Source organism: Vitis vinifera, chromosome 10, assembly GCF_030704535.1.
Source record: "Vitis vinifera cultivar Pinot Noir 40024 chromosome 10, ASM3070453v1".
Lineage (NCBI taxonomy): Eukaryota > Viridiplantae > Streptophyta > Magnoliopsida > Vitales > Vitaceae > Vitis > Vitis vinifera.
In genome coordinates this window covers 5,595,557-5,619,460 of record NC_081814.1, presented here as the reverse complement: position 1 = coordinate 5,619,460, position 23,904 = coordinate 5,595,557, and the positions used below count along the sequence as shown (strand labels likewise).

The window sequence follows — 23,904 nt, the reverse complement described above, 5'->3', positions numbered from 1 at the left end:
ATATTTTCTTGTTTTATTATTCTACTTACTAATATTTTCCTAAACTTTTACAAATATGACATCTGAGTTTCATTACCATATGTTTTGTTATGCAATAATAAGAATTGACAATAAAAAAAAAACACATATATGAAAAATTCTAGATGGGAAAAAACAAAGAGTAGAAAAAAAAGAAACCCATTGTATAAAAAAAAAATGAGAATTATTCAAAAGCGTGGACTGGGCAGAACAATTACTAGAAGGGGTGGTATCTTTTAATAATTCTTGGAGATGACTTTAATAGGCTTAATATACCAAAACTGCCCTTTAACTAAAACTTTTAAAATTCAAAGCATTTAAAACACTTCACTTGATTTGTCAATACATTTATGATACATGGATCCCATATTTATTGTAATTATTGATATTTAAATTTTAAATCAAAATTTTGGGTTTAACATTTACAATTATATATAATTTGTTATTTAAATTTACTATTTAAAACAAAAATAATTTTAAAAAATATTTTCAAAATATCATTTATTGTTTTTTTTTACCTTTTTATTTTTATTCTAATTTTTAATTTTATGAAGAAAAAAATAAGTTTTATAATTATATAATAAAAATGATGATTTTTTCATATTTATATATATATTATAATTTTAAATTGATAAATTATGTTTTTGTATTAAATTTAAGGAAGATAAAATGTTTAATTTTTCATTCAGATTCTCTAAAAAGAATAAAAAAATGATAGAGAAGGTTTAATCATTTTTTATTTTTATAATAAAATAATTTTAAAAAATTTATATGATTTTTTTTCCTTTGCATAGTGTTTTTTTTATTTAAAATTTTCATATAAATTTTTTTTCTCAATGCATCGAGGGGATGATGTTAATATATTTGATATGTTGAATATTAATAAGGTATAAAAAGTGATCTTCAATATTATTACTTTTATTATAAAATACCGGTACAACAAAAATATGTTATAATTACAATATAAATACACTTACATTATAATACATTACAATAAAACCTAATTAAGAAATTTATGAAATTTTTTTATAAAAATGGTAATTTTGTATGATCATACCATATTTCACAACATACCTATATCATAAATAATTTCTGAAACCAAATGAAATACTAATTTGAATTCATGTAGTTTGTATATATATACAAAAATTATTAAATAATTTTAAAACACTAAATAAATGTTGTTAATATATTAATACGATGTGTTGATACCAATAGTGTATGAATAAACATTTTTAGAATTATTATTTTTGTAATGAAATATAGGTACGACCTAAATGCATTATACTTACAATATAAATACACTATCATTATAATATATTACAACATAATTTAATTTATTTTTATTTAATTTTTTTACGTGCTATATTACCCAATGAATAATTGTGAGTTATTCCATTTAATAGGTGTGTTAGTCAATTGAATATTTATATATTATTCAATTGATGAGTGCTCCTAAAAAATAATTGTTCATTATATTATGATAACAAAGTTTTTAATTGTATGTTTTATATATAAAACGATATAATAACTTTAGGATATAGTTTTTATTTATGAGATATTAAAAGTGATTTTTTTTACAAGGTTTTTTAAAAATTCTCAATTTTTTTGAAAAAAAAATAGCAAATTTTTAAAGTCATTTGATTGTTCAAAAGTAACAACAATTTTTTCAAACTGAGAAATGTATGGTTGATTGTCTATCAACCTGTACTTATTATCATGTATGAGCCTCACATCATTGATAATCTCAATTTATTTATAAATAATATAGAAAACATATTTAAGGGTAAAATTGTTTTATAAAAGAGTGAAACTTCATAGTCATTATTTTTTCTAACCCACCTTTTTGGGTAATTCTCCCTAAAAAAAAATGATATAAAATTTGCTAACGGTTATATATATAACAAAGTAGGTCGACTTTATCTGTTTGATCCCTTTATACCATTATAGACCCTTTAAAAAATATCATAATTATAATTTTACTATATATGTCACACCGTGAATTTTTTGGATAAGATCAAGTAGGATTTGGATTACCAAACTCAAATATAAATTTGAAGAAAAGGTGGGGGCATATTCATAAGTGAGAGCCGGCGCAAACAGAGGGAAAAGGGGAGCTGACTCGCAGGTGAGACTTGATAAAGAAGGCAGGCATGGGCGGTACCCTTCTAAGACTTTCTGTACAGTCCTCCATCTAAGAAATTTACCTACGATTTAATTACACTAAATTTTTTTCTTTTTTTGTGTGCGTTTACATCTGTACTCAATTTATTATGTATATATTCCTAATTTCATACAAGAAGTAGAAGTTATGGTGTAAACTTACTTGTGTATAAAGGAAAATTTACAAAATAAAAAATTGAGTATATGAATAATGTAGTATAAATAGTAATATTAATAATAAAACTATAAATAATTTATTTTTATTAAAAATAATAATATTTTAATAGAAATTATAAAATATAGTTCTAGGATGATTGATTAGTGGTTAACAAAATGGGTCAACCAATTGTTCAAAGTGGCTAATTAATTTACGATGAGATTGAAAATGTTGGTAATAATGTATACAAAGTCTTACAGTCACTCGAGGGAAACCACAATTCATTGATATATCAATCAATTAGTTAGGATTTTACCTCCAACAATAGCTTGCAAAATATTATAAAGAATGATTATTAGAACTCATTCATGACATACATATAACTTACAACTTGTAAATCATATTAATTACACTTGAGACCAAGTACTTCACTAGAGAAAATTTTGTGCTTTTATATTTTTGTTATTGGGAAAGAATCTGGTTACTAGTAGTTTCCTTAACTTTTACTAGTATGACATGTGAATTTCATCACCACATGTTTTTGTGAGATTTGCTTGTGATATGAATATAAATTTGGAGAAAATGTGGGGCAGATTCATAAGAGAGAGAGGGCACAAGTAGGAGGAAAAGGGGAGCTGACTCGCAAGGGAGAGGGATATGGGAAGTATGGGCGGTAGCCTTCTACGACTTCTCTACTCCATCTAAGAAATTTGCTTACAATTTAATTACACTCAAAATTTTTCTTTCTTTGTGTGTGTTTACATTTGTGCTCAATTTGTTACGTAAATATTCCTAATTTTATACAAGAAGGTGAGGTTATACTGTAAGCTGATGTGAGTATAAGGAAAAATTTACAAAATAATAACCTAATTGCTATTCGTAATACCATTTTTACTAATGCAACATTTTATATTCTTAAACTATCATCCCTTATTCCTTTTCTCCTCTCTCTACTTTGCCCTCTCTCATCCCCAACCTCACGTACCAATTGCACCTCTTTTTGATTTTTTTTTTCCCAACCCCAACCCCCCACCCCACGTAAATTTTGTATTTTTTTTTTCATTTCTTTTATTTTTTCACAGTTTTTCATATTTTTCTTATATTTTAAAACAAAATAATTTCTTTAAATAATAAATTATAAAATGATTTTATTATATTCAATATTTTAATGTGAAATTCATAACTCAATTTTTAAAATAAAAATTCTTATTAAAATTTTAAAATAAACAATATTTAATTGGAATGGTTTTTTAAAAAATATATTTTTTATTGTGTTCAATATGATTTTTTTTGTAACCCAAACAAAAATATTGCATATAACTAGAGATTGATTAAGAATATGAGCAATGTAATAATTATTTATTTATACGAAGTAAAGACTCATTAAAACATTGAAATTAGTAAAATTGGTGAAAATTGGCAAAATCAAATCTTGTTTAAATTAATAATATTTTATGTGGCTACAATAATGTTTTCTTACAAAAAATTAGTAATTTAGTAAATATTATAAACAAATAAAAGAATTAGAATTTTATAATTATTATAAGTAAAAATTTATGTCATGAAGGATTTTCTAACTATTATAAACGAAAAATAATTTAGTAACTATTATAAACAATAAAAAAAAATCGATTTCTATAATTATTATAATAAAAAAATTTAGTCCAACCACCGCTTTCGGTGGTCGCCGACTTCCATTCCTGCTCCAAACCCTAATTGCAACAGCTGCTGCCGCCTCCCAAGACATCGAAGCCCCACTCAATTTGCCGGAGCCCTACCCAAGTCACCGAAGCCCCACCCAAATCGCCGATTTTTTTTTTTATATATAAATATATATATATCATCAGATGATTGAATTTCGTCATTCATTGTATTTCGTATGTGATTCGCAGTCTTAATCAATTAGAATTTTGGTTTAATATGTTGAGAAGAAGTTAGAGAGAGTTCTTTATTAAAAGGGTATATGTGGAAAAAAAATATGACAAAAAAGTATTACGTTTAGCAAAATGGATGTTGCGAATAGCAACCTCCAATAATAATAATAAAAAAAGAAACAAATTAAAACTATGTTTTGACACATTTTTTTTTAACAAAAATAAAATTAATAAATAAATCGTCCACTTGTTTCTTTATAAACCCTCTTTTTTTTTTTTTCCTTTTTTCTTTTACAAAAAATTATTTAATGATTAAGTTTTTAAATAAATATTAAAATCATTTTTTGTCAAAATAGAATAATAACAATGAATTATAATATTTTAAAATATTACACAAATGTTAATTTATATTACGATGAATATTAAAATATAAAAATAAATAAATAATGAATAGAGATAATAATTTTACGTGAATAATGTAGTTATACATAGTAAAAATTAATAATAAAAATTATAAATACTATATTTTATTAAAAATAATAATATTTTAGTAAAAATTATAAAATATAGTTCCAATAAAGCCATAAATTATAAAATATGATAAAAAAAAAATCATGTTTTGGCATGCATTTTTATAAATTAAAAAAAAAAGTTTTTCAACTAAAGTTTTCACATCAAACCAATTGGAGGTATTAAAAATCACTTGTGCAACATTTATTTATTTATTTATTTAATTTCATGGATAGTCTATGAATGATTAATTAAAGTAGGCAACTAATTGACCAAAGTGGTCAATCGGTTCACTATAAGGTTAAACATGTTGGTTAGTAGTATATACAAATCTTGCAATTAATTAAGGGGAACACAATCAATTGCATTATCGACATTTTGCCTCCAATAATCACCTATAAATCTCCAACGACTAGTTAAATGACTAAACGTTTGGTCAATTGGTTGAGTAGAAAATGCTACTAATGACTAGTATTTTACAAAATATTATGAATAATGATCATTGGAACTCATTTTTTGGCATACCTATAACTTACAAATAATTATTATTCATGAGTACACGCCTTCTTGAGTATTTTATAATGCACAAAACCTCAACTTACGAACCTTATTAATTGAACTCAAGTCCAAGTACTTCAATTTGTATATCTAATTTTGAGAGAGTTCTTTGCCTTTGTATTTTCTTGTAGTTGTGAAAAATTCTTGTGATAACCTTGTAAAGGTTGTGAAGAGCTTTAAGGGTATGAGAATAGCTCCGGGAGTTTGTAAAGGTCCTTTAGTTTGTGGGAAACCACATGTATGAATTTAAGCCTTGGTTAAAAGACCCTTGAAGGAATATTGAAAAATCCTCAAAACTTAAAGGAAGTTTAGGAGTATAGATGTAGACGAAATTTGTTAAACTATGATAAAATCTTTGTTTGCACTCTCTTTCTCTGTCTTTCTATTTGTTAGCCCAAATATTCTGTTAATCAAGTTTTGATAATGACAAAATAAGGGTAAAGTTACTAATGGTTCAAATCAAATTAATTATCTCAAATTCACTTATGAAAATTCAAAGGAAGTTCAAGCAATTTTGGAAGAAGATCTATATATATCACGAAGACTTGGGATCCATGAAGACTTAAAGTGAATTAGGATTAATTGTAAGATTGGTATTTTTGGTGCACTTGAGTCTAGATCATTTTTACGCACTTAAAGGTATTAAATTATCATTCCTTGAACTTAAAAGTATAATTTTTAATAAAGAATTTGATGATTTTTTTCTTTTTTCTTTTTTTTTTGTTTTAAATTAAAAGTATAAGCCAAATTCTTTTTAAACTTATCCTAAAAGGTTGTAAGAAGGTAAACATAGGTTGATGGAGGTTCTAAACCTCAAAGTTGGACTATTTAAGTACTTTATAGTACAATCAATTGAGGTTATAAGGAATCGGTTGAGCTCGTTGGGTTTGATTGGTCAAGGCGCACTCTGCACCTTCTCTCTCACTTCTAGTAACATATGTTCAACTATTTAAGTTAGAGTCTTGATTGGTTGAACCATTTACTTAATCAATTAATAGTCTAAACCCTAACAATCACCCATTAGTACATTAAATGCACAATGGCTAGTGAACGATTGAGTAATATTTGTTGCTTTTGGGGTCTTTGATCTAGAAAACTATATATATATTGAATAATTGTAGAGCATTTTTGTAAAAGAGAACAATTGTATTCAATTGAAAAACTATCTTTCTTTCATTCAAATATCTTTCAAAGTCCATCAATTCAATACTTGCAAATCCTTCTTGTGCACTAACAAATCTATCTTAATTCTTTCTTGTATTGAGAGCCTAAATTACTAGTAGGTTTAGTGTTCCTAAATTCATTATTACCTACCCATTATGAGAGAAGTTATTCAATTAGGTTGATTACTTGAAGGGGTTGTAAAGGTTCATTGGAACCTTGAAATTCAAGTGTAGACATTGAAAACTTGTGGTTCAAGTTTTGAACATAGTGGAACCCTTACTCGGTTAAGAATTTGAGGAGAGCGGATATAAAGAGCTTGCTAAAACACTATAAAAAGAGTTTACAATTTCATTCTCTTGATTTCTTTATATTGTGCTTTTATTCTTCTCATATCTTGCTTGTAATTAGTTAATTTCTAAAGAATTTTAACACACAATCCCCCACCCTTCTTGTTACATGATTGTTTTATTTAATATAACCCTTTTTTCACACTATTATTCTCTTTTGGGATTTGCTAAACTACGATGAAATCTTTATTTGCACTACCTTTTCTTTTCGGTTATTCTCTTACTATTATTATTGATTATATCTTTATGTTCTTATTTTATATTATCTTATAATTTGGTAAAAATACAAAAATTAAATATCACCATCACCTAATTTACTAGCAAACAAACTCCAAAATAAAGTAAAACTTAATATGTTAGAATTTGACATTCTTTAAAAATGCTTTGAAGTTGATTAATTATGCCAATTTTTATGAAAATTGTGAGTAAATGCATGTGTAATGAAAAAAAAAAAATCAGTTCATTCTCATATTTAAAATTAATAATTTATATTTATTTTAAATAAAATACTATTAATCATTATAATTTTCCAAAATATTATTTTTTTTATAAAAAAAAACATAGTTTGTATTTTTGTTAACATTATTATTTACACAAATTTATCATTACATCATTAATTTAGAAAGTTATTATCCATTTATTTTGTATTCATTTCTTATAATTAACTAAAAGATTATATAAAATTTTAAAATATTATATTCTTTTGTTAAAAGTTTTAAAATATTATTATTATTATTATTATTATTACTAAAAATATAATTTTAATATTTATCTAGAAAATTAATTATTTGAGAATTTTTTATAAATCATAAAAATGAGGAAGAAAAAAAGATGGATACATTTACTAAGATTGAATAGATGGATTTTTTTAAATAGATGAGAAGGGCGTCCATAACATGTGAAAGGAGAAAGGGGGGCCTGATTTTGAAAGGAGAGCCTCACAACATAATTTTCCTAGTAAAAAATTTAAACTGTGGGCAAAGATAGAAGTTCAGAGACTGTAGAGGGTGATGATGCCCCCACCATGATGGAAGCTGTTTGGTGGTAAACTTTTTGTGCCGACAGAAGAAAAAGACTAGAGGGGAAAAGGCTGGAATGACCCCACCAGAACAATATCTTGATGCCCGTGAGGCCATTATCCGTATCTGAGTTAGCCCACTTGGGCTGTCCCCCATCACCGACGCCTCCTTCCACATGCCATTGGCCTCCGTTGTTTGTTCACCTAGTCAACTCATCTCTATCCACAAAAAGGGATCTAAAAGCAAACCTTACACATCGTTTCCTCTCCATTTTCATATGTTGCTGTGCTGATGGGTGGAGGAGCTACCTTTTTCTCAGTCGTTGTTCTACTTCTAGTTCAATGCATCGGCAAAGGAACAAGAGCTGCGAACCTCAGCAGCAATGCCCATCAGGACTACACTCAGTTCCTTCTTGCGAATGGGGTTGCTCGTACGCCTCCAATGGGGTACTCCTCTTCTTGCTTTCTACTTTGATTTAGTCAAATTTCATTGTCTCTTAATTAATGATAATGGGACGTTATTCTTCGGAGTGTGCGTAGGTGGAACAGCTGGAATCATTTCCAATGTAAGATTGACGAGTCGACTGTCAAAGCCACAGGTACCATCACCCTCCTTTATTTTGTTCCATTGTCATTCCAGTATTAGTTAGAATTCAAGACTTCAAACCCCAAATTCATCACATTTTGAAGACACCTTCCTTTGTTTTTTTTATTGATTTGACTGTAGACCTTTGACTGCCAGAAAACTGGTTCAAGATTCAATTATTTTATCAACGCGTCCACCTGCTATTCTTCTTTCATTAATCCCATCCAGGTCCTGTGAATATTTCCACTCATGAAGAAATGAACATGGAACTTCCTCATTAAATTCCATACAATTTAGTGAAGTTCGACCAAAAGAAAACATAAAGGTCATGTTCAACTCATCCGAGTACAGAGGACTTCTGGCTCGACTCTGGTATTCAATAGAAACTCCATATGAACTATTACTTACAACCACCTACTGAGGGTATTTTCATAAGTTCAAATGCATACTTCTCCATGCTTATCATCCATTCTTACTTTGAGAAATTCATATGCATTGGATATGAAAGATATGTGGACGTGAAAGTATTGCAGTTGGACATGTTGCCTCAACTGAAAAATCATTTTTGGACTTTCAAAATTATTGTTTGACTTCCAATAAAAAGCCAGTTAAGGCGTGGGGAACGGGGAATGGGGAATAATAACGAATATTTTGTTTTCCGATCAATATTTTGTTTTCATTTCTATTATCAAGAAGTGGATTTGGTGGTTCCAATTCTTGTGTTTGGATGTATTTAGAAATAATGTAAGGTTGAATTTTTTTTTATTTTTTATTTGAATGTTAAAATATTCATTTTCATTTTAAAAAAACTCTCACATTGCATAGTTGTTTTTTTAAAGTTATTTTGGTGTGTGATTTAAAAACATACTTGTTTTAAAAATTAATACCACAATTGATTATTGTTCTTGAGAAATATTTTAAAAAACAAAGTAAAAAGTTTAATAATTTTTAAAAATAATTTGAAGATATATAATTACTATAAAAATTAATAGACATAATTAATGTTTTAAATTCTTTAATAAATCTTCTTAATTCTAAGAACAATTTGAAATTTAAAAATTGATTAATTAATTATTGATTAAATAAAAAATTCAAAGATTAAATTAAAAATTTCAGAAAATCATATCCTTAGTTGAGCATTAAAGGTCTGCATATAGTGAAATTTTTTATTCATTTATACTTAAAAAAAATTAAACTTTCTTTGTTTTTTAAATTCATTTAAAATAAAATAGTATTAATAATTATTAATTTTACATTATTATTATTTATTTTTAACAAAATAAATCAATTATGTTTTAATAAGATATTAATATCCATATTTTATAATATTTATCAAAATATAATTTATGATTTTATTATAATATTAATATTCAAATTTTATTAAAAACTATTTTTAATTTATTTATAATTAAAAAATTATTTTTATTCTTAATAAGACTTTAATTAAAGTCAGTTAATATTATATAAATTGAATTTATAATTTTTTATTTACAAAATCTAAATAAAAAATATTTTTAAAAATAATTTATTAAAAAAAATATTTGATTTTTAATTTTTGAAAAATGCTTTTAAAAATTAGTTGTGCTAGAGAATCACAATATATCCTCCTAAGAGATAAATCGAAATCCTACTTATAAGTGAAATTTCATTTTCTTTGAAATAATTCTTGATTAAGAGTGTAAGAAAAATAGATAAAATGATCCAAACCAACCAAAATCGATCATATTGGTTCGATTTTCGATAATAAAAAAGGTTGGTTTGGTTTGAGAATTTTGAAAACCAATTTTGTTGGTTCGGTTTTCGTTTTTCTCATCTCCTAACTGATAAAAACTGAATCAAACTAATAATCTAAAACTTATATTTAATTGTTTGATATTTGATTTCATTATCATCCTCTATTAAGTTATCTAAACATGGGAATGGATGAGAAAAGGAATGAGATTTCCATTCCTACTCCCCGTTCTCGCATACCAAACATGATCTTGCAGTCTTAGAAATAGTTTCCAAAAGTTGAACTCAAGATGGGAACAACCCATTTGACTAGCTAGCTCTTTCCAAGGGGATTTTACTCTCTGCTTGAACAGTAAATGATTCATTGTGGTACAAATGCATTAACTCCTGTAATTCTGTTTTATTTTTGTGGGGACAGCTGATGCTCTTATTTCAACTGGTTTGGCCGCACTCGGATACAAATATGTGAATATTGGTATGCATTGTTCACCCTCCTCATAATTCCTGCGAAATTTCGTTTTTTGAAGCTCTATACTTGTTTGAGAATAGTTGTTTTTGGCTAGCCATAGAGAAAAGTGCAGCCTTGTTCTGATTTAATATGAAATAATTCAAAAAAAAAAAAAAAAATTTGAGCATTAAGGAATTGAATATGTAACGCTGATGACTTTAATTTACATGTCCCTCACACCTAATTTCTGGAGTGGTTGTGGAAAAGCAGATGACTGCTGGGGAGAGGGGAACAGAGACTCGAGGGGTAATCTGGTAGCAAGATCTTCAACTTTTCCTTCTGGAATCAAGGCTCTTGCAGATTATGTTCATGCAAGAGGCTTAAAACTTGGCATATACTCAGATGCTGGGTAATCTTTCATAGCTTTTTTGTTTTCTTCACCTTTTTTCCTTCCCTTTTCTTCTTTATTTTTTATTTTCCTCCTACTTTATAGAATCCAAATGGAGCTTAAGAGAAAGATTAATTACATGATAGTGGGAATTCTTTTACTTTATGAACACAACCACTTAAGGAATGTGTACTTTTGTGTTGATCTCATCAGTTACAGCACATGCAGTAAGACAATGCCAGGCTCTTTTGGGCATGAGGATCAAGATGCAAGAACATTTGCTGAGTGGGTTAGTTTCTAATGCATTTGCTATTGTATATTTTGTAGTTAGAGTCATTTGCTATGAGTTTAAATGAAACTAAAACAGAGCTAAAGAGGGGTTCAGCTTGTGTGGGCATTTGGTTCAGGGGGTTGACTACTTGAAGTATGATAACTGTTATAATGATGGTTCCAAGCCTCAGGATAGGTACCCACTTTTTTCAATAAACTTTACATGTCACTTGAATTATTAGACTTCTCAAAAAGGCTTTTGTTATACCACTGAATACCCCTAGTTAGATCATCGTTAATGCGTCGAAAGATGATAATGAAATCTGTTTGTTTTATGACAGGTATGCAAGGATGAGTTCTGCATTACACAAGGCTGGCAGACCGATCCTTTACTCTCTCTGTGAATGGTAAGTCTGACTTCCTTCCTTGGTTTTTAATGGGATTCTAGAGTAGGTGCAAAAAAATTCTACAAAACAAATGGATTAAGGATGGATCAATTAGTTTTGAAATATAGAAGTAAGATGCATACATCTAGATGATTCATGAATTCCAACAGAGTAATATCTCTCTAGGGGACAAGAGAATCCAGCAACATGGGCTAGTTCGATCGGTAATGCATGGAGGACTACAGGGGACATTAAAGACAACTGGGACAGGTTCCACTTTTTCATCCTTTTTACTTTCAATGTAATTCTGGTTTAGTAGGAGACTATCACCAGACTACTGAGTCAGTTGCTTTCATTGAATTCTGCTTTTTTTTTTTTATCATTTCAGCATAACATCAATTGCAGATGCAAACAACATTTGGGGAAGATATGCAGGGCCTGGCAGGTGGAATGGTAACTGAAAATCTTATAACTATTATATATGAGTGTGTGTCAAATTATGTGGCCTTTGTACAAATCAAAATTTGAACCTAAAGTTGATCCTTTCATGCATCTTTGTGTGGTAGTAAGTAAATTAATGAGGGGTTGTGATCATAATAGATCCTGACATGTTGGAAGTGGGCAATGGAGGGATGAGTTTAGAAGAGTACCGCTCTCATTTTAGCATTTGGGCTCTTATGAAAGTGAGTTGTCAGTCTTGGCAGTTTTTTTGTCCATCTCTCTATCATATTTGATGATTCAAAACCTCATTCTATGTAACAGGCTCCTCTACTCATTGGATGTGATGTCCGATCTTCAAGCAAAGAGACTCTTAGTATCCTTGGAAACAAGGAGGTGATAGATGTTAATCAGGATCCACTGGGAATTCAAGGAAGGAAAATACATTCCAAAGCCAGCGTAGAAGTACATTTTAAGAGCTTGCTTTCATTCTCTCTCAAATTGCTTCATAACCAACATATTAAACATCATTCAGATATATTGGACAATTCAAGAAACTCCATTGCAAAATTGTCCTAGAACCAGTCATCTGATTCCTAGCACTTCTGAAACCTTTAAACCAAGTTCAATATAATTGGTTTTGATTACTATGACATTAAAGTCACCATCTTGTTGAAGTCAAGTTATCCATGTTTTACTTTCTAATTCAATTATGGTGCAGGTTTGGGCTGGGCCATTATCAAAGAGAAGAGTGGCGGTAGTATTATGGAATAGAGGCTCATCTCAGGCTCCCATAACAGTGGGATGGAGGGAAATTGGTCTATCTCCATCTAATCCTGTCACAGTCAGAGACTTGTGGACTGTAAGTCATTCCTCCCTTTCTACGGCTGGATTCAATTACTTTGCTTTTTCTTTTGAACTCTTTTTTGGCTTATGACTTCTCAGTAACCATACAGTCTACCATCTCATCATTTCATTCCATTAAATCATTGCGATGCTGAAAATTTTTAGCCCAAATATCTGTTTCCTTGGACAAAAAGTGTCCTGTCTTTTGTATCTTTCCTTCACCCAGAAGAAGAAGATATGGAGATGAATATATGGAGGAGCTGCACTTGTGGCCCATCCATCTAGTTTTCTTTCAGATAAATAGTCTCAGTCAATCATGAATCTTTTATGATCATAATCCATAAAAGGGAAAGTTCATTTACACTATATGTAGTGGGATGGACTCTTCTTAACCAAGTAGATAAAGGTTTAAAGCCATAATAGCTTATTGGACCTAAAGTGGGTAATATCTACATGGGAAAAAAGTAGGTCTTTACAATCCATCATAATCAAACATGCGTATGGTTTTGTCTCTCTGGTACAAATAGCTTATTCAGTATCATTTTCCTTGCAGCATTCATTTCTTTCGAGAAGTATGCGTTCCCGATTAACAGCATATGTTGCTCCCCATGCTTGTAAGATGTATATCCTCACCCCACTCTAAAAGTTTAAGGGGATTCTAGAATTCTTATAAATTCTAAGTGTACAACATATGGCCCCAGTTTCAAAGGCAGAGTTGAATGATAAAAAAACATTTGCCTGGACAATAGGAACATTAGTTGAAGGCAAACTGTTGTTCTTCCCTCGATAATTTATTTTTGAAATAGCATTGCTCCTGTCTAATGAACATATCTCATCATGTAAGAGGATAAGTTGGTGCCCAATAATTGAGTAAAGTTCAAGGAAAATGAACATGATTTAATGATCTCAATCAATTGATAATTAACTTGCCACACTGTTTTCTGGTGCTAGTGTGGGTAGCTACCTATCTACAAGATGTGAATTTGACTAATGAACTTTGAAATCCATGATTCTACCCTCCTAGCAATATACTTTTGGGCTGCTGATAGTGGAAGCTCATTTGAAATGGGCGTTCTGTAACAGAAATGAGAACCAACTCCAGATTCCAGAGTTTGCGAGAGTCAGGAATGCAGAACGCATCAGTCCATTTTGTTCTCTGTTTTGACACAAGGAGGTGAAGTTGCAAAAGAAAATATTTACACCAAGCCCTTTCTATGAAGCACATCTCTCCAAACTTCATATTGTTGCCTTGGCAACATAGACTTGTAGACAGGCTCAGGCTCATATTAAGCACAGGAAATTTGATTAACAACCATTCAATGATCAGCAATCTCACATAAACTTGAGTCCCTTCTTTTCGTATAAGAATCAATCTTCCGCAAGATGGACACTCATTTCTGAAGACAAAAGAAGAGAATTTTGGTGTTAGGCTTTTTATATGACTTGGCATATCTGTTAGTAATAAAAAAATTGGAATCACAAAATTATAGCAGAACTGATCAGTGGGTTCAGCTTCATAGATTCTTGGTTTGCCATCAATACTTCCAGGGGCCATGCCCAATGCCCATGTGTAGTAATTAAATGAGAAAATTTGAAGGGTTTATATTATTCAAGTTTTCCAAATTAGCCATTCAAGTAAGGTAACCCTCCTCCAGCCTGGGGCTGGACCCGTATGATTGTTAATAAATCAACTCGGTCTCTGTCAGTGTAAAAACAGCAGTGTTGGACATGTTAATAAATCCGAGCCTGTTGTTTCTCAATGAGCCTATTTCTGTTCCTGCCTCAACTACAGCTTGGCAAATTATGTTGACACTATGGGCATTGGCTAAAAATGGATGAACAGTCATTATGAGTATGCACCAGCTTTCAAGTAGGCTATTTTATATGTTCCATTAGATGCTACTGTTATCAGAATGTCAGAGTCTCTATTTTGGGAGTGGGACATCTTCATGGGATACTTCTCTAGCATTGGATATGCTACAACTGCAGCCATGAATCCTACAGGTTTCCTATTAGAGAGGTATGCAAGGGACCCGATTTTCCACATGACTCTTAAGTAGTCTTGGCTTCTGACTAAAGGCTTTCTTCTATAAAAGTTTAATTTGAGACTAGTGCCTGTATTTTTTCAGTTGAATACCATAAACTTGGTTAGGCTCCTGCAAATAGTTTGGGAATAATTGAAGTTTTATGGAAGATCAGAGCATTTAACAGCATTTATTGTAATGACAGCCATACTTACTGCTTTCGAATAATTCCAGGGATTTGTAGGTGAACTGTTGGCAAATCAGAAGAGGACCCAGAAACTGTGAAATAAGGTTTTGGTATCTGCTTACAAGGGTTAACTCAGGGAGAAATTGAAGATAAGAGCTTCAGGATACAGGCAATCACTTTCAAGGTGACCAAGAGGGCAAGTAGTTTCGCAAAGGGAGCACATACCCTGTGTGGCTTAGTAAAAGGTCTGAAAGAAAGGAAGCGTGCATCATTTCCAACCCTGTCAGATTCTAGTCATTTCTTTCCTCACAGGTCTTCCCCCGTAGCAATGAAATCCTGCTCACATACACACATGATCTAATACCAAATTCTTAAGCCTACCTTTCCTGTCTCTGTTACTAAGTACTCTTTCATGTATTCATATATAAATATTGTTGTTCACAAGGCTTTTCTTCATGCTTCCCCATGTTCTCTTCTTGTATAGTGGATTTTGCCAGGCCATTGTCACCTTTCCCTTAGACCGCAGAATGTTCAGAATGTGCCCGTTTTCGTATCTGGGATTAAGTATATTTCTGCCATCCATTACCAATCACACATATCCTCCACACAAGGCAGATGACACTAGTCCATGTTCTCCAAATGCCACCAGTTCAAAGGCGAGCTTTCCTACAGTCAAGCTTATTGGGCTTGATGAGCAAGCTGTCTCCATCGTTGCCCTGGGATTCATGCTTGTGGGTTGCGGATTCTCTGCGAAATTTTCAATCCCTTTTCCCAGCTTTCTTCACATTTATATGATCTCCTTTTAAAATAGGAAAATCCAGCATCTGAAAACTTCTCCTTATGTATCTTGTCTATTAAAGTTTTCTAAATAAAGGAAAATGTTGCCCAAATCATTCTCCTCAAGTTACTAGTTTTGCAGATGTGGTATGTTGTGTAAATTTTTATAGAAATTAAGAAAACTTCTGCAATGGATTAACTAAATTAAAAATGTAGCTAGCATTACTTGGTAAATTTACTAACAATTTTTCAATTATCCAACAAGGAGTTGTTGGGTGATGCCTTGGTATCAAATGGCATTGACAACTGCCGCCTTGACAGAGGCCTTTGCAAGCCTATTGATGGATACCCATTTAGATTTTGTGAGGCAGGTAACAATAAGTGGAGAATGGATCTGGAAAAGAGAGTGACACCATCTCCTTGTACGTGGTTACCCTTGGAGAAGCCCCTGGTTTGGATATTTGTTGATGGTGATAGTTCCATTAGTGTATTTCCTCAAAATAAAAAAATGGACCTCAACCCATACAAGTTTAGGGGCTCTGGCAGAAGAGGTCCCCAGCATGAGATGTGTGCCAAAATAATGACTTTGTCACCTTTAGAAAATGGGGTCCATGGGCATGGAAAGGAAAGAGATAAAGGAAAGAAAATGTAGAGTCACCGACCTCATACCTATCGGATAAAAGATTTGAATAGTGTAATATATATGATGAGATTTAGGTCATTAAATAATAACATAAATAAATAAAAATAAGGTACAATGATACAAATCAATGGAGTCTCGATATAAACAATGAGACAAAGATTTATATACAATGATTTTGTCGGATTATTGATACTTTTTTATAAATATTAAAAAATATTTTTTATTATTGAAGTTAGAGCCAAAGAAAAGACCTTGAATCCTAAGAGAATCTTTTGTTAAAATGACTGCAATTGGGAGTAGTAATGCATATGATTTGACCATATCGACACGTTTTAAAGGTCTTAACTCAATTCCAAAAAGAAACGGAGCTATCGGTAAGTAAAACCCCACATGTTATCTTGGGGCGGGCTATCAGTGAATTTTGATTTCTACATCCATTTTTCATACAAGCTCTTGGATATGGGTCCAAAGAGGTATAAGTCTAACAAAAAGGCTGAATAGTATAGACAAATGAAATGGGGCCTAATCGCTTTACCCCAGGCACATGAACAGATTTAGTATAAAACAGGTCAAACCCAGTATGCGTAATGATTTTAATTTGGCTATTTCCTATCTAATTTATTTTGGTCAAATTTGGTTGTCCACTTAATGCCCAGGGCTAACCCTTAACTTAAGCTTCATGGGTTTTGCCAGCAGTTGTTGTCACTCTTTGAGCAAAAGAAGTAGATGCTCCACTTTCATATGCCTCAATTACTTCTTCCCTTGTCAGCAAGAGATAAAGGAGCAAGTTAGGTTTACTATAGAGCCTTGAATACAACAGAGATGGAGAAATTGACGTCTAACACATCTCCGAGGTTTCAGCATAAATTTTCCGAAAAACTTAGCTTGTAAAATTTGAACTCATAACATGTATTATGCTCTATAATATCCTTTTTCGGGTATTGTCTCCTTTATAGATAATAAATTAGAAAAATAAAATAATCTCTTTTAGATTTAATAAATCGAGCAAATAAAATTCATTTTAACTGAGTCCATTTTTTAATGCTTAATTTCATAAAAAATGGATAAAAAATAATAATTATAGATTTTAGTTACAAGCACGTGCCCACGTGGCAAGTCCATATCTCTTTGAGGCTCACAAACACAAGCAGAGGAATTGTATTGCGGAAGGAGGTGAGTAGTTGTCTGATACATAAGAAAAGCATGACATCGAAAACTTACAGGCAGTTCCGGACCTACCCGTCTCCATTTTTTGTTGCCTTGTGCATTTTGGGTGGCCCCCCTAACGTCTCCTTCCACGTGTCATCATCTCCCTGGTGGAGCATCTACACGTGTCAGGATGCTACTGGGTCCAGTTTGGTAACAGCCGCCCTCCGCCACCACCTCTCCCCCAAACCAATTCGGTTACATATATAGTTGATACCACCATTTCTCTCCAAACACTTCGATCAACCCCTCTTCCTCTCTTACCCCATCTCGTCACTTGATTCATGGACAGCACCGATTCCTCCTCGGGCTCCCACCATCCGCAGCTGCCGCCGGGGTTTCGGTTCCACCCCACTGATGAGGAGCTGGTAGTCCACTACCTGAAGAGGAAGGCGGCCTCCGTGCCACTACCTGTGACCATCATAGCAGACGTGGATCTTTACAAGTTTGATCCATGGGAGCTACCAAGTAATTCATACTCAATTGTTTTGTTTTTCGTTTTTTGTTCGTTGTTTTAGTACTTGTTGATGCATGGGTTTTTGAAAATTATAGGTAAGGCTACGTTTGGGGAGCAAGAGTGGTACTTCTTCAGTCCTAGGGACCGGAAATACCCCAACGGCGCACGGCCTAATCGGGCTGCGACTTCTGGGTATTGGAAGGCGACTGGAACCGATAAGCCTATACTGACATCAAATGGAAGTCAGAAGGTGGGAGTGAAGAAGGCATTAGTCTTCTATGGTGGGAAACCCCCAAAAGGGATCAAAACCAATTGGATCATGCATGAGTATAGACTCATTGACAGCACTTCTTCTAATACAAAACCTCCTGGCGCGGACATGGGAAACAAGAAAGGGTCTTTAAGGGTATATATGGATATGTTAATATGCATTAGTTTGTAGTCTCTTATGGTATTGAAAAAAGCTCTTAATTTGTTGTGTTGGATAGCTTGACGATTGGGTGCTGTGCCGGATTTACAAGAAGAACATCTCACAAAGGCCAATGGAGAGGGACAAGGAGGAGTCCATGGAGGCCCTGCTTGCATCCCTGCCAGCTTCTTCCATGACCAGCCAGCAGAATACAAGGGCACAAACCCTGAGAAGTACAAATTTTGGTGCAGTGCTGGAACATGAAGAGATCTCCTTTGAAGGTATGTTGACAGGACAAAGCATACAAGGGTTGCAAAGCAGCTCCATGTCTCAGTACTGGAATGGGGCGGGATCAATCGGACCATCATCATCGGGGAAACACTTACATACTGATCATACCAGTGGCACCAGTACTAGTGAAATGGATGGAAACAGCTCATTCGTTTCCCTTCTCAACCAGCTTCCCCAAAGTGGTACATTCCATCAAAACACTCTTCTGGGGTCTCTAGCTGATGGTGCTTACAGGCAACCCCATCGGCTTCCCGGCATGAACTGGAACTCATAGTTTGGTTTCTGATTATGACTCTGATACTGGTATCCATATGCTAAGTCCAAATCAGAAAATTCAGTCAGAATTTGATGCCCCTTTTCTTGGCTTTGAGTTTGTTTTCAGGATATATACATATATATACATCAGTAGTTGTGCTTTTGTTCATGGATATGCAATTGGGATGAGTAATAACTGATCAAAATATTACAGATCTTAGAAGAAAAGTTTAATTTAAGAAACATAAATCGAAAGAAATGTTTAAGAAGAAACAAAGTTGGTTGATGGATTGGATGGATATATGGATTTCTTATTTTATTTTTTGTGATTTTGATTGCATGTATGTATGAGTCCTATTTAAGGCAAGAAATAAAGTTCCTTTCAGATTTTTCTTACTTTTTTCTGAGTAAACTTTCAATTCATAAAACCCTATAAGGTTTGGCATCAAACGTCTTTCAGTTCTCTCCTCACAACTCGTTTGAAAACCACACTAAAACTGAAATCATTTGAAAGCAAATTCATTTGTTTCCAAATAGGAATTAATCCAAATCCAAACTTGGGAACCATGAGATAAATAATATAATAGCCACATACATACGAAAGGATGATGTCGGACCATATGTAATCACTAATCTTATTACATCGGTTATTTGATTAGAAGAATGAAATAATCTTTAATTTCTAAATCGAATTTTTTATTTTATAAAAATACCCTTATTTTTATTTGTAAAAATATTATTTTTATTGCTAACTCCTTAGCATGTCGTAATCCTATATGTTGATCATAATAATTAGGTCCAAATGTCAACATGAATGTATGACAATCATGATTGAATGTTATCCTCTGATTTAATGTATCATCGTGTCATTGGCTCCTGAAAAGCATTGGACCTAGCTGCTGCACTGCATTGATTGGTGTTGATCCCAAGTGTGTCGATCTATTATTTGCTCTAACCCTTTCTTATTAATTTCACTTTCTATGCATTCTTTTTTCCAAATTAGATTCTATAGTTTTCAACTATGAAAGGGCATAATCTTGATTTCTTGAAGTGGGGAGACATGGAAAAGCATATCAGAAGGAGAAGGTCACATACGAGGGTGTAACAAGTGATGCTTGGGTTGTGGAATATGGGACCGTCTCATTTATGGAGGGGAAATCATGTCATAAAAACCAGGTAAACTCAGCCCTCCATTAAGCTTCTTCCCCTTCTCTTTCTGGTGCAAGAGAACAAAATCACTTTCTTGAAGAAATCATATCACTAATGCTTCATTTGGAATGCATATTGAGACAATGAAAACCACTTCAATTGTGAGCGTCCTTTCACTTTGGTCTCATGAAGATACCATTCCACTTTAATTCACACTGCCTAGTGCAAATGTGGTTTTACATGACTCATTGTTTGACATTTACCGCTTCAATGTCTTTTTATATTTCATTCATATTCTATTTTCTCTTTTCAAAAATAAAAAATAATAATAGCAACATTTATAAAAAGCACATAAAACAATTTTATACACAAATCTTATATATTTAACTTTCTTTTATTTTATTTAAAAAAAAATTTAAGATAACAAACTTTATTTTTTTTTTTTAATAATTTAAAAAAAATTAAGTGGAGAATGTTACATTTTATATAAAAGTTATTATCATTTTCTATTTTTAAAAAATAAAAACTAAAAATATATCCAAACCCTATATTTTATTCAATTTTAGTCCTATTTTTTTTCTTTCTTATTTTTATTTTTGTTTTAGAAAAACAAATGGAACAAACAAACATGTTTCAAAAAAATTTGAACAGATATATATTTGAAAGATGGACTTTAAGATGGGCTTGGAGGGAGTTCATCACCCTTGATTCTTGACGGGTTAACTCTGCATCTTAAACTGAATTTGAATTTTAAAAAATATGGAAAAACTTGCATATTATTGTGTTGCTAAAATATCAAGATTACTCTTAGAGGTTCAAATTGGATTTCAAACTCGTTACTTTTTCTTCAAAATTCAGACATAGATTCTTTACATATATAGGTTTTCATCCAAAACTTGGTTAGGCTTGAAACCCAAATATACCCATGTTACGGAACCACATCATCTCAAACCACCTTGGTAGTTGTAGGCCTTTCGGACCCAAAGCTAGCACACGATGGTATTTGTGCTTAAACCAACTGCTTCTTTGAGCATTAGATTTTGAATTTATATTTTAAACCCAATTCCTCATGTTGGAATTTTGCAACTTAAACAAGCCTATGTTGATACCTCGCGCTCTTAGCGTTCCACGTAGTTGCCAAATGGATGGACGCGCGACCTCAACCAATATAGGTTCTTAATTCAGTCGATATACCTGCAAAAGACGTCCGGACAGGGTGTCCGGACGCACCCTCCGATGGTTTTGTTAGCCATGGTTAAAGAGGGAGATATAAATCAGTTGGCCTTTTTCTAGGTCTCAAGCCCTTACCTTCCTCTTCGTGTGAAGGTTTATATATAGTGTCAGGAGTACTGTTCCTCTCATTAATGGTGGGGAGATATTTTATGTTGTCATGATGATATTTAGATGGCAGCAGGGTCATCACCACCCTACGGGCGGCTGTCAGAAACCGTGGTAGGTGATGCGGCTGTCAGAGATCGTGGGAAGTGATCATGTAGAACGATCGTGGGAAGTGACTTGTTGTCACCTCAACCCGTCCTTTCACTCTGCAGGTGATGGGACGTGGGTCATGGTTGGTTGTTGTGATAGCGTGTAAGACTCGCTTTACTTTAGTCAATGATCCGGACGATCATATCCGGATAGCCCATGTTGGTTATCCGGATGCATTGTGGAGCGGACGTATTAATGGAAGCCGTCCGGATGTCTATGCTTTGTAAGCGTCGTTTGCTCTTTCTTGAGGCAGTCCGGATACAAAGTGCATCATGTGTGCTTTATAGGAAGATCCGGATGAGGATGACCCGGATGACAATGCGTGCCATGTGTCACTGTAAGATGCGTGCCACGTGTCACTGCAAGATGCATGCCACATGTCACTACAAGATGCGTGCCACGTGTTCTCAGAGGGAGGAGTCCCTACAGCCTATACAGCATAGACATTATCATGGGTTTGATCTATAAGATGGTATTGTGAGCTTTGCCTTAAAGACGTTGCACAACAAAGGATTGAAATTTCGTGATATTTCGTCGAAATTTCGTGATATTTCGTCGAAATACTAGATAATATTAGATATTGGAGGTGGCCAAAACAAAATCAACTCCAATCGATTGAAGGATTTTTCGCTAAAAATTTGGAAATATCAGGGAAATATCGCCCGATATTTTGGTAAAAAATCAAAATTTCGCAGAAAAATCTAAAGCTAGGTGACTTTTCAAAAAAGGCCAATTAGGTTTTTTTTTTTTTTTTATTATGACTTGTTAATTTATCTTTCATTTTAAATTTATATTATCCTATTATTTTTAACCTACCACTTCACTTTTAATTTTTTTTTTAGATTTATCCTTGTAATTTTATTTAATTTTAAATATTTTTATCTTAAAATATTAAACATGTAATTTTACTCAAAAATGGCTACAATATAAAAAAAATTAATAAATTTCTAATATTTTATAAATTAAATTTAATTTGATATGATAAATTATTAATAAATTTAATTATTTAAATAAATTATTGTTAAGATAAAGTTGTTATCACCAATTTGTAATAAAATCTTAGAAATTAAATCTCAAATAAAATATTTTATATAAATCAGTTTAATTTTTTATTTAAAATGTAATAAAACCTATTTGTTTTAAAAATTTTAAAATAAATGAATAAAGGAATTTAAGTTTTTTTATTTTATAAAATTTGATAAATATTATCTTTAATCCTACTTATTTCTATTACACTTACAAAATAACTTTAATATATGTATTCTTCCTTATTTTATCATTTTTTGAAAAAAATTTAAGCATTTACATAAATTTTGAACCATTTCTATTTAATAAATATTTTTGTCAAAATATTCATCTATATTTCTGATATATCAGTAAAATCCAAGTACTTTACCGATATTTCAAACATTGTGCACAACCATCTTATAAATTCTTGTCTTTTCTAGCCACCTTGCAAAAGACAAGATCATAGAGAATTTCCTGATATTTGAATCAAATGAAGGTAATTAGTAAAAGTTATAAAATAAATAAGTAAATAAAACAAGAAAAATATGGCAGTGTAACCTTTCCAAGGAACAGGACAAGCAAGGAATTTGTTCAAGCCCAATAGAAACTAAAAGCTAACACTCCTTCATACTTCAGTAGGCAGAAATATTTGCATGAATTCTGCACATCATAAATATTCACAAAATAGATGATATCAAAGCTTCTTAGTGACTCCGTGAACCACAAAACAATCACATCCAAAGATACAATCACAATGAAGTTTGACAATGTTTGGCTTCAAGCAATAGAATATTATAAACAAGAGAACTCAATAGAACACCTCATAGTACACAGGCAGTATACAATGAATGCATGAAGGCGTCTCCCGAAAAAAGAGAGGTAACAAAAAGCCAAGACCCTATTTGATAAAAGCCCAACCAGTCCACGGAATCTACTACAGACGGGGGACCAAAATCTAACAGCAACTTAGACCAAGCCAAAAAATTACAAAGGAAGGAGCATTTTAGCCTTTGAACATAATGCTCCTTATTCTCAAAGGATTTACTGTTTTGTTCCTTCAAAATTGTCTAAAATAAATATAAAGGAGTTACCTACCACGCCTTTTTCC

The 23,904-nt window shown here is 31.9% G+C and overlaps 2 protein-coding genes and 1 long non-coding RNA gene across 3 annotated transcripts; 2 read left to right on the top strand and 1 right to left on the bottom strand.

Moving 5' to 3' along the window:
- Positions 1 to 7,973: 7,973 nt before the first annotated feature.
- LOC100263458 (alpha-galactosidase) lies at positions 7,974 to 13,812 on the top strand. The gene is made up of 13 exons (XM_002271872.5): positions 7,974 to 8,256; positions 8,350 to 8,408; positions 10,545 to 10,601; positions 10,845 to 10,983; positions 11,176 to 11,251; positions 11,370 to 11,428; positions 11,574 to 11,639; positions 11,805 to 11,888; positions 12,007 to 12,071; positions 12,219 to 12,301; positions 12,381 to 12,521; positions 12,778 to 12,918; positions 13,456 to 13,812. Exons 1-13 carry the CDS (start codon positions 8,102 to 8,104, stop codon positions 13,543 to 13,545), a joined length of 1,215 nt encoding a protein of 404 aa, XP_002271908.2. The 5' UTR covers positions 7,974 to 8,101; the 3' UTR covers positions 13,546 to 13,812.
- A 4,134-nt stretch (positions 13,813 to 17,946) lies between these two features.
- LOC100244547 (NAC transcription factor 25) lies at positions 17,947 to 19,320 on the top strand. Its single transcript, XM_003635240.4, has 3 exons — positions 17,947 to 18,207; positions 18,292 to 18,602; positions 18,685 to 19,320. Exons 1-3 carry the CDS (start codon positions 18,024 to 18,026, stop codon positions 19,168 to 19,170), a joined length of 981 nt encoding a protein of 326 aa, XP_003635288.1. The 5' UTR covers positions 17,947 to 18,023; the 3' UTR covers positions 19,171 to 19,320.
- A 3,769-nt stretch (positions 19,321 to 23,089) lies between these two features.
- Positions 23,090 to 23,572, bottom strand: LOC104878363 (uncharacterized). Its single transcript, XR_785262.3, has 2 exons — positions 23,355 to 23,572; positions 23,090 to 23,270 (listed from the first exon to the last, which is right to left on the bottom strand). It is a non-coding gene; the product is annotated as an uncharacterized LOC104878363 (long non-coding RNA).
- Positions 23,573 to 23,904: the final 332 nt, after the last annotated feature.